Below are 11461 nucleotides of genomic sequence, written 5' to 3'. Positions count from 1 at the left end.
GAAGTCTGGGTCCCCAGCCCAGCACCCCCTACAAGCCTGTTCCATGTGCCTGGTAGTGCTGCTGGCGGGGGCTCCGTTCTCTCAACCATGTTTCTGCAACCTCAACCTTGGGGCTAGATTTTTTTTTATATGTTTTTATTGCTTTCAGAGGGGAAGGGAGAGGGGGAGAGAGACAGAAACATCAGTGATGCGGAACTCGCAAGCGCTTTCCTTTTCCTCTTCTGGGGATGGTGACTTCGGCCATTCTCCGTGGCCCAGCGTTTGGCATACCGTCGGAGGCTGTCCTACAATGCAGCCTTTAACAACACTAGGCTGTCCCGAACCCCTGGCAATAGAATTGTTGGCCTCGATACCAAGAAGGTTAGGAAAGCACCGACATCTCCACGTGGCGTGTGCCCAGGCCGACTTTGCGGAGTTCGTGCTGTGAGACCTGAAGTTCTAATGAGCTTGTCTAAAACGAAGAAGCGTGTCAGCAGGGCCTCTGGTGGGTCCCTGTGTGCTAAGTGTGTCTGTGACAGGATCACGCGTGCTTTCCTTACTGAGGAGCAGAAAATCGTTGTGAAAGTGTTGAAGGCACAAGCACAGAGCCAGAAAGCTAAATAAATTTTAAAAAGAAGCTTTCTTTGAGTAATAAAAGCAATTAAAGGGCTAAAAGAAACATCAGTGATGATAGAGAGTCATTGATCAGCCTCCAGGCCCCCTACTGGGGATCGCGGCCGCAACCCAGGCCTGTGCCCTGACTGGGAATTGAACCGTGACCTCCTGGTTCATAGGTCAACTCTCAACCGCTGAGCCACGCCAGCTGAGTGGGCCAGGTGATTTTGTTGTGAGGCGCCCTCCTGTAGGTTGTAGAGATTTAGAAGCATCCCTGGCCTCTACCCACTAGATGCCAGTCGCAGCCAACCCCTCAGTTGTGGCAACCAGAAACCATTGGTGATAGATTAGGGAGGTGGGAGAAACCAGAGGAGCAAGTCTCTGGGATTGGATAAAAAGTAAACCAAATAGACTCGTCCTTCTTTTACATTTGTGGGTATAGTTGACATGATAATAACAATGAAGGAATTTGTGGTGGTCTGGGGGGGGGGGGTGACTGTGCTTTGAGAAGTGGGGTGGGGGAGAGGGGAGCGATGGTTTTGATATCCAAGGCTGTGTTGTCAGGTATGTTATTTTAGATGCAAAACGATGACCGGCTCAGTTAAGGTAAAGCTTGACCTTTGTTAGGGAAAAATACTGCCTTAGGACACAGCTACCCTCCATGAACTGCTTTTAGTTTAGACAGTTTTCGTTTCAGACCATCCTATGTGGTTACTTTTGGTCTCTGAGTTTGTAAAGCTGCCACGCAGGCCTCCCCTGAACTTGTCAGGTTTAGCAGGTGGTCCCTTTTTTGTCCACACATCCCCCTTTTGGTCATAAATCAATCCAAAGGACGCATTGATGACCAGCCTTTTGGTTGGATAACGTGGTCCCCCGGTGCTAGGAAGGCTCATTCTTAGGAAGTCTTAGTGTCAGCTTTTTCTCGCTGATCCATGGACCATTGGGGGTGGGACAAGACCGTAAACCTGAATGGAAGTCAAGGCTGAATTTTTCTCAAAAGTGAAAAGCAGATACAGTGGAACCTCGGTTCTCGAATTTAATTCATTCCAGAAGGCTGTTCAAGAAGCGATTGGTTCGGAAACCAATCATTTTTTCCCATTAGAAATAATGTAAATTAAATTAATCCTTTTTTTAAAATCCATTCCGGACCCCCAAATGATTCCCTGGGTTGTGTGTGTGTGTGTGTGTGTGTGTTTAATATTATTGATTTCAGAGAGGAAGGAAGAGGGAGAGAGACATTCCAGAAGGCTGTTCAAGAAGCGATTGGTTCAGAAACCAATCATTTTTCCCATTAGAAATAATGTAAATTAAATTAATCCTTTTTTTAAAATCCATTCCGGACCCCCAAATGATTCCCTGGGTTGTGTGTGTGTGTGTGTGTGTGTGTTTAATATTATTGATTTCAGAGAGGAAGGAAGAGGGAGAGAGAAGTAGAAACAACAATGATGAGAGAGAATAATTGATCAGCTGCCTCCTGCACGCCCCCCACTGGGGATCAAGCCCATAATCTGGGCATGGGCCCTGACCAGAATCGAACCGTGAGCTCCTGATTCATAGATCATTGCTCAATCCCTGTGCCACCTTGGTACTCTTGATGGCCTCTTTATGTTTTAAAATGTGCTAATCTTTGCCTTCCCCAGCCACAAAAGCATTCTCTCCTTTGCTTGTTGCTTAAGATAGGTTTTTTTGTCATGCTGAGGTATCAGCTTGAAAGGGTTGTCAATTCCAAAACCCAGAGTTTGGTTCCAAAACTGAGACATTTTTTCTGTGACAACTTGGTCAAGAACCGAATTGTTCGAGATGGGAGATTTTTGAGAAACGAGGTTCAACTATAAATGGGAGGCAGTCAGGTCCTATGGGCCTTCATTAAGAAAAACCGTACAGGCCATTTTTAACCTATAAGCGCTCTTGATCTGAGTTTTATTTGTCTCGCTTTTCTATATTTTGCATCTAGTATAACATTTATTTACGGTTTGAGGGCACACTATATACTTAGGTGCCCTGGGCCCCTTGGAGGGAAATTGTTTCTTAAAGGTGTCTCTGTACCGATTTGATCTCCCCTGCAAGATGACAAACCTCAGGGCAGGCACTGGGCCTTACTCATCTTTATAGCCTGTGTGGTGCCTGTAGGTACCGAGTCAATGTTTAAATGGACATGCGTGTACCTACCCCAAAACAACTTAGGTTGAGTGGACTCTCCTTCCCAAGTTGCCACCACAGGCCTCTTCTCCTAGGACAGAGTTACGAGAGGGGAAAAGAGAAGAGAGGAAGAGGTTTCCCTTCTCAGGGTTCTGGCGTGTCTCCAATACCTTGGAAACAAACTGGGTTGCGTTGGACCTTCACAGTCTCAGGAGGCATGGTGGACGCTGTTCTAGTGGCTCCTTGGCCGTTATCTATCGGGAGACCCTGGACAATCCACTTAATCTGCCTGGGACTCTGTTTCTCCTTCTGTAAAATCGGTTGCGCGAGATGATGATGTCCACAGCCCCAGGTTATGTCTTACTGTTCAGTGATGTTCTGTGAACCCGTGACCCAGCTCCGTGAACCCGTGCTACAGGTTTTACATGTTCCAGTCCACAGCGTGTGGCTGTGAATGAGGTGGTTTAAACTCTCCCTGACATTTCTGTTCCTTCTGCTTTTGCAGCCACTGTATACATCAGATTCTGGAGAGCGTTAACCACATCCACCAGCACGACATCGTCCACAGGGACCTGAAGGTACTGCTCCGGCTCCCCATTCGCTTCCTGCTTGTGAAGTGTTGTCGCCACCTGGTGCCGGATGGCGGTACTACGCGGACCCACCCAAACTGGGCTCCCTCTGGGCTGAGGGGTAGGTGCCTCGCCTCACAAGGTTCTGTCTTTTCCTGATGCAGCCCGAGAACCTGCTGCTGGCGAGTAAATGCAAGGGTGCCGCCGTCAAGCTGGCCGACTTTGGCCTGGCCATCGAAGTCCAGGGAGAGCAGCAGGCTTGGTTTGGTAAGAGTGACCCCGTCTTCCTGGAATGCAGCCCCCGCCCTTCCTCCTCTTCCTGATCTGCCTTCCTCCTCCAGAACTAGCAGCCAGACCCTTAATGGTCCTGGCCTCCTCGGGGACTGGAGGAGAGGGAGGGTGTAGAGCTCCCCGCTGGCCCTACATGACTCAGTGCAGTGAGCCTGGCTGTTGTCAGCACCGTGTTCTTGCTGCCTCTGGGGAGGACGCAAGTTCCTGGTAGGCACACAGACTTGCCCTCTGATTGAGATTCCGGGCACTACAAGAAGCCCAGCCTGTCACCTCTTCCTGCCCATGTCCTGGGAGCTTGGGTAGCAAAAGCGTCAGACGTGAGAAGGGACTCGGGGAAGATGGCTGATGGGGATCCAGTGACAGAGAAGGTGGGTTCAGTGTGCCTCCTCCCTCTCTCCTGCTACAGGTTTTGCTGGCACCCCGGGTTACTTGTCCCCTGAGGTCTTGAGGAAAGATCCCTATGGAAAACCTGTGGATATCTGGGCCTGCGGTAAGCCCATTCCACACGCGCAGCTTCTCGGTGGTAAGGGCCCCTGACCCGGAGCGAGGGCGAGAAAGAGGCATTGCTCTTCTCCGCGGGGCCCACAAGTGTCTGGTACATGTGAAATCACGGCGTGTGCTCTAGTGCCCCCGGGATGGCCGTTCCCACCACGCCCTGGTCCCAAGTACTTTCTGTTCTATTACAGCTCCTGGAAGAGGGATTTGCCCACGCCTTAGAGCAGTGGTTCTCAACCTTCCTAATGCCGAGATCCCCCAACCCTTTGCGGTCCAATGTTATTTTTGGAATTCAAACAGTCTGGTCCAAATTAATTGACGGGATTGAATGTTGAACTTTATAATGTTCTTATTGCTGGACGTTGGACCTGCTCCTAGCGCCTGGTCTGTCGAGTCAGCCTCGAGGTTGGACCGAAAAGGGTTAATACAGTTCCCCATGTTGTGGTGACCCCCAATTTCATTGTTACAAATTGAACAGAGTTAAAGCATAGTGATTAATCACAAAAACAATATGTAATTATATATGTGTTTTTCCGATGGTCTTAGGCGACCCCTGTGAAAGGGTCATTCGACCCCCAAAGGGGTCGCGACCCACAGGTGGAGAACCGCTGCCTTAGAGGATGTGCTGTTCCTCAAGAAATCCCTGGCGTGGCTTGGCGTCACGGGGCGTGAAGCATAGCAGGAAGGGCTGGAGGCCCGGCACCGTTGGCCAGGATCCACTTCTCCCTCTGCTGTGGCCCTTGACTCTCTGGGTGGCTCTGAGTCCTGTGTGGGTTTTCCTCAGCAAAGAGAGCGACTCACCCCAGCGGCCTGTGCTCTGTCTCGTAGGAGTCATCCTGTATATACTCCTGGTGGGATACCCTCCCTTCTGGGATGAGGATCAACACAAGCTGTATCAGCAGATCAAGGCCGGAGCCTATGACGTAAGGACCCATTTGTTCCTACCCTGTGGTCTCTTCCAAGGGAGGGGGCAGGGTGCCAGGAGGGGCCGGGGGCTTGGAGGACTCAGGGACTGGCATACAGGTCCCCATTCTTGCCACCCACTGTCCCAGGGAGTGACTTTTCTGCAGCCATTCTTGGTGTCTGTAAAACCAAGGAGCCGGCTGAAACCCTTGGGCGTGGAGGGGTGGTGCCGTCTAACACAGGGACAGGAGTCTGGCACTTCCTCCGCTGCGGTGGGGCCTGGGGCACGTTGCTGAATCACTGCTTCCTCCCAGTAGATGGGCAGGGTTGAACCAGAAGATGTTGGAGTCCCTTTCCTGCTCTGAGCTCGTATTCTAACCATGATTGCTGGCTTCCTGTGCTGACACAGGTGCTGGGATACCCCAGGGCTTCCCTAACTCCTTCCCGGGCAGCTTTAGGCAGCACACACTACCCCTCTGATGAAGATAGAGCCTACCTTTCAGGGTGTGAGGCTCGCCAATTTCATATCCCTCCTGCCCCTTCTTCTCCTCAGTTCCCCTCACCAGAGTGGGACACGGTGACCCCTGAGGCCAAGAACCTGATCAACCAGATGCTGACCATAAACCCCGCAAAACGCATCACAGCCGACCAGGCTCTCAAGCACCCATGGGTCTGCGTAAGTGTCTTCACCCAGGATGGAGGGGATCGGTGTGCCCTCGCACCCTCCTCGCCCTTTTTATGAACGAGCAGAGAATAATTATTCTGGGCCCTGAGCAAGGACTCAGCAGAGAGGGAGGGGCCCGGAGTCCGTAAACATCGCGTGGAGGGATTCGGGGAGGCATATGGGGCTAATTGGCCTCTGTCTGTCTCTGTCCCATTCACTTGTCAGGTGTGAGTTGGTTCTGATCTTGAATGAGGGCTTTTCTGCAGACTCTACGTCGGTGGTTCTCAACCTTGGCTGCACATTAGAATCACCTGGGAATCTTTTTAAAATCCTGATTTGTGGGCCTCATCCTCCGGAAATTCTGTTTCTTTGTTATGGGGTGGGGCCACAACATTAGTAACAAAGAAACAGAATTTCCGGAAGATGAGGACCAGAAATCAGGATTTTAAAAAGATTCCCAGGTGATTCTAATGTGCAGCCAAGGTTGAGAACCGCTGTTCTAGGTAGTTGATGAGAGAAAGCAGCTGGTACAGCCCAAAGTGAATTGCCAAACTTACGGTGCATATTCCAACTCTAGCTCTCATACAAACTCTAATGGAAATGTAACCAAGACTCAGCAGTAACAAAGGGGGGCTCTGAACAATTAAAAAGAGCACCCTGAATTCAGTCACAAAGCTCACCCTAGGAGAGCCCTGGGGGCTCGCAGTGTGGGTGAGCATACTCTCGTTTCCACACACAGTCCTAGCAAGCTGAAATCAGCAGTTCAAGCAAAGCAGAGGGTCTGCTACAGCTAGGCCATCTGACAGCCGTAATGCATTTATTTATCATTCCTGTGTTTTTTGATTGCCTCTTGGGTGCTGGTCACCATGTGGCTGCTGGAGATACGAAGATGAATGAGGCATGGTCCTTCCCCCAAAGATCGCAAAGATTATCCAGGGAGATGGGCACTCAAATACACAACCACTCTGTGATGTGACAAGTACATAAAAGAATCTACTGAGTGCTTAGGTGCACCTGCAGTCTCTGAGGGAGGTAGGATTACTGAGGGCTGCATGGAGGAGGTGACCAGGAGTTCCTCGGCATGATAACCTGCAGACAGGTTAGCTTGGGCCAGGGTGAGAGGCCACAGGAAATGGTAGTGGGTTTAAGGAATGTTAGTTTGCAAGAGAATGAAGCCCATACAAGTTTCTGCCCAAGGAGTTTAGATTTTATTCTGAAAACATGGGGAACCGTTTGTAATTAGGAAAAACCACTTTGGAGGCTGTGTAGAGAATGGATGGAAAAGGAAAGGCTGGGGGCAGAGAGCTCGGGGCGCTTGTCATTGTCTCGACAAAACCAGGTGAGGTCTCGGCTAAGGATAATGATACAGTGGGCAGTGAGGCAAGAAGAGGACAACTTTGAGATATTTGGGAAACAGAAAGCATCGAAAGAATTGAGTAACTAGTTGGATTTGGGGAGAAGAGAGAGGGCTCTATGGGGACTGCCAGGTGTTGAGTTGATAACTGATGGAAGGTGGTACTATTCATTGACCCAGAAGAAACCCAGGAGAGAAGCCAGTTTGTGAGAAAATATGCTGATTTTAGTTTTGCACATATGAGTACGGTGTTCGAGGGCCTCCGGCTGGCGATGTTCCGAGGGTGGTTAGAAACACGGTTCCAGAGACTGGAAAAGTGAAAAGTTGGAAATGCAGGTTGTAGTCGTTTTTGTATAGGTGCTGTTGAGGCTGTGGAAATGGGTGGGGTTGCTTCTTTGCTAGTTGACTTTTCACTGTGGGCTTGTATAAGAGAAGAGATGGCCACTGAACATGCATGTCGCACCAGAGTTAGAGGAGCCTGCAGGGGGACTGAGAATGAGAACTGCCAAGTAGGAGGAGCAGCAGGAGCAGGAGACCCTAGGGGCAGGAGGTTTTAGTAAGGGAGGGTCTGTAAGCACATGCTTTTGAGCAGCGGTCGCCAACATTTCAGGCCTCACGGACCGCTGGTTGGCAACCGCTGCTCTAGAGAGTCCAATCAAGACAGAAAAGAATCCATTGGTTCTGACCGATTAGAGGCCATTGTTTCATTGTGTTGCTGATGGAGGCAGGGGAGTGGGATAGACCTGTGTAGCCTGTTTTCTGTGAGGTGAAGAGCGAATGGGGCTAAAGGGAGAAAGAAGTGGTACTACTTAGAAAAGACAGATGAGTTAGGCCAGGGGTCCTCAAACTACGGCCCGCGGGCCACATGCAAATACAAATATTGTATTTGTTCCTGTTTTGTTTTTTTACTTCAAAATAAGATATGTGCAGTGCGCATAGGTATTTGTTCATAGTTTTTTTTAAAACTATAGTCCGGCCCTCCAACGGTCTGAGGGACAGTGAACTGGTCCCCTATTTAAAAAGTTTGAGAACCCCTGGGTTAGGCCGCCGTGGTCGGCAAACCGCGGCTCGTGAGCCACATGCGGCTCTTCAAGGGGCCAAAGAGCCTCATGTGGCTCGCGAGCCGCAGTTTGCTGACCACTGGGTTAGGGGAGTTTTAAAATTTTTGTTTAAGGAGAGGCTTGACTACAATATATAGATTGTAGGGAAGAGTATAATCTGGAGTAAAGGGTTAAAAATATTAGCTGATTGAGGAAGCAAAGGCCTTGATAGCTCCAGGCCCAGGGGGAGGGGTCAGCGCTGGACTTGCGGGATGGATGCTGCTACTGAGACCCAAATGAGGTGCAGGTGGGTGACAGTCAGCCTGAGGGTGCGGGTGTTGAACCTGAGGTTCTTTCTTGATGAGCTGTCCTTCCTCTTGGTGCGGAAGTTGACACTCTGGAGGAGGAGGTGGAATGCGAGAGGAGGTTGGGAGAGTTGCTCTGGGAACCAGGAAAGGGAGCAGCCTGGGGATGGGGGAGAGACGGTCGAGTGGCCCCGTGGGTTGTGGGCTCCAGGCGGCATGTGGTAGGATGTCTTTTTCTGGCAGGCTGGCCAAGACAGCAGCAGCAAAGGGAGGTCGCGATAACTGAAAATGGGCTCTCGGGAATAGGGGAAGTAGGGTGTCCTGGGGGTCCTGTGGCAGGCCCCACCCCCCACTAGCCTGTCTGTCTCGGTGGCTGCGAGGACATGGCCAGTCTGTGCTGTGTGGTAGCCGATGCTTGTGCCGCTGACCCCGAGTCACCTGAGAGATGCGTATCACGTCCACGGCCTCTGTGTAAGGGGGAAGGAAGTTAGCACTAAGACGGTGAAGAAAACTTCCTTCCAGAATGATAAAAAGCTCCGGAGATCACAGCTTCATTTAGGCCCTTGTTGGGGCGACGTTAAGAGTTGTTCCTTGGGAGGAACCAGCATTCTCTGTCGAGAGCAGGACCCCGGGCTGTTCTCACTGCTCAGTCACAGTTGCTGCAGGAGGCAGGCACGAGGGTCACAACATGCAGGAACTCTCTGTCCCTCGCCTCCGCTTCGCAGGGAGGATGAGCATGCTCCTCGGGCCCCCTCCTCACGGAGCTCGGTGTCTCATGGTCAGATTCTTGTCCTTCCCTATCCTTGAGTTCTGGGTTGTGCTTTTGTCCTAAAAGCCGTTTTCATGCCCGTGACCTCATTTTCTCTTCTGAGCGCCTGTAGGGCGGCTTGAGTGCATGGCCGTCAGCACAGGGACTAGGGGGAGGGGCAGAGAATCTCGCTGGGGCCTCACGGGCTTGTCTGTCTGGCTTCCAGCAACGGTCCACGGTGGCCTCCATGATGCATCGTCAGGAGACGGTGGAGTGCTTGCGCAAGTTCAATGCCCGGAGAAAACTGAAGGTGAGTCTTGCCTTCCGGGCCCCCGGCGCCCTGAAACCGTACCTTTGACAGTGTACCCCCTGCCCCATCACAGAAGGAAGCTCTCCTCCTGGCTGGAGCTGAGCTGTGAAAGCTGCACCTGGTGGGAGTCCTGAGAGACCTGATGTCTTCAGGCTCCAGCCAGCGGCTGCCCTCTGCCTGGGACCAGGCACCCCTTTCCCGGGGTCCGGTTGGGTTCACAGGACACTCTTCTTTCCCCAGGGTGCCATCCTCACGACCATGCTTGTCTCCAGGAACTTCTCAGGTATGTTTCCCCAGCCGGGCACTCTGATTCCACTGAGGTGAGTGGGTCAGAACAGGGCGTCGCCGTGTGCTGCCGTCCTAGTGCTGGTGTCTCGGCCACCCCTGGACCAAGATGACGAGGACCCTGCTGCTGCTGCTGCTGCTGGGCCCTGGGACCCGGTATCCGGGGGCTTTCCTCGGATTCGGGTTTATGAGCTCTGTTCCCTGGAACCACCCAGGGAGCAGCCTGCCCGGCCTCCCTCCCATTTACCTGGTCCCTGGGAATTCTGATTTCATTCTCTGAAGAACTGGCAGCACTCTGAAGGTTTTAGCCCCTCTCTAGGGTGTTGGAGGATGTGCCGGGGGAGGCCGAGATGAGAGGTAGGGAGGCTGCTCAGTCGCCTCCAGTAATTCGCAGATTTGGGGACGCTCTCTACTCCATTGTGTCCAAGTAGAGGTGACTGGTGGACATTCCTCCAGATGCGTGAGCCTTTTCAGCAGCGGTGCTTAGAATGTTCTCTGTGATATTAGCTGTGAAAGTGAAGAAACAGAGACTAGCAGGGTGGAGGGGGAGGCACTTGCTTAAATTTGCATGAGGAATGAGGGAAGTGGGGACCAGTGCTTTGTAAATCACACTTGACATTTCTTTTTAAGATGCAAGACACTCCGCCTCCTCCCCACCCAGCCCCCACCCCCACCCCGTCATTGTTTGCCCTCAGCTGGGAACCACAGTGGCTTTTCTGTGAGAAAAAGATTCATGTCAGGACTCCCTGAAGACAGAAGTTCTCTTCTCTGCTTGCCCTTTTCCCTGCTCTCCCCTCCCCCTGACCCCGGACCCACTGCTTTGGTTCAAGACGCCCTGCTCTCAGTCTTGCAACAGGATCCGCCCCCTTGCTTTCCTTCTGCACTGCCATGGACAGGGTTGGCGGGGAGGCTCGCACAGTCGCCACGCTGGGCAGAGGTTGCTCCCTCGAGCCTGAGTCCTGGTGGGCTCGTCCGTGTTGGTTCCGGGCAACCTGAACCCCTGGCTCTGAGGAAGCCACAGGGCATGGGGCCTCCAGAGCCGTAGCCCGAGTGAGAGCCACAGGGCCCTGGAGGTTCAGGACTGGAGAGTGAGCCAAGAGTGTCCCCCAGGCCGTCCCCTTGACCCTGGCTGGGGGCTCGTCCCTGTGTTGTGGACACCCACGTGGGCAAGTCTGTGGCCCTGGATCCACCACTCGCAGGTGGGAGCAGGAGGGCAAGTCCCACCGCGTGCCCCCAGTGCTGCTGCTAATTCCTCACAGCGTCTGCGTTCTTGGTTTAAGAGCCTTTTGTAGGACGCTCAAGGGCGTTTCTGCGTTGCGCCTAGAACGGTGATCCGTTCTCTCTCTGAGTGGAAGGAATGTGAAGACCGGCTGCTGGGAGATCTGTAGCATGTGCCCGGCCCCGTGGCCTCGGGCCTCTGCCTCTTTCCAGGAATCCGGTGGCCTGGCCTCAGGAGGTCGGTCTCTGTTAGAACAAAGCACCCCCGCTGAGCCCTAAAGCGCCGCCTGCCCTCGCTGCCGGCCTCCTCCGGCCTTTGCGTTCCCTTCGCCCTGGGCCAGAGGAGACCGACAGCTAAGACACTGCCAGGCTCGGGATGACCTTCCTGCCCCGACTCTGGGCAGGTGAGGGCAGGGCCCGTCTCAGGAGCCTGCAGACAGGTGTGTGCAGATGGAATCCAGAAGGAAGGTCGCCGGCGTGTTTCTTTAGGAACGAGCGAGGCTGTGTTCTGAGTAGATCCCAGACAGCGCGTAGGGTAGCCCGGAA

The 11461-nt window shown here is 52.7% G+C and overlaps 1 protein-coding gene and 1 pseudogene across 1 annotated transcript in view; both read left to right on the top strand.

Annotated features, from left to right (window-relative positions):
- Nucleotides 1–11461, top strand: part of CAMK2G (calcium/calmodulin-dependent protein kinase II gamma) — a 76263-nt gene that overhangs the window by 42874 nt on the left and 21928 nt on the right. The window contains exons 6-12 of the mRNA XM_006761031.1: nt 3239–3311; nt 3467–3569; nt 4000–4083; nt 4917–5011; nt 5545–5667; nt 9329–9412; nt 9653–9695. Of these exons, the coding sequence (XP_006761094.1) occupies nt 3239–3311; nt 3467–3569; nt 4000–4083; nt 4917–5011; nt 5545–5667; nt 9329–9412; nt 9653–9695 (605 nt within the window). The remainder of the gene's footprint in view (nt 1–3238; nt 3312–3466; nt 3570–3999; nt 4084–4916; nt 5012–5544; nt 5668–9328; nt 9413–9652; nt 9696–11461) is intronic.
- Nucleotides 235–631, top strand: LOC107182669 (annotated as a pseudogene).

This window comes from Myotis davidii, unplaced genomic scaffold (genome assembly GCF_000327345.1).
Source record: "Myotis davidii unplaced genomic scaffold, ASM32734v1 scaffold134, whole genome shotgun sequence".
In the NCBI taxonomy this organism is placed as follows: domain Eukaryota; kingdom Metazoa; phylum Chordata; class Mammalia; order Chiroptera; family Vespertilionidae; genus Myotis; species Myotis davidii.
The sequence above is the reverse complement of the archived record's forward strand: the minus strand, read 5'-3'. Positions and strand labels throughout refer to the sequence as shown.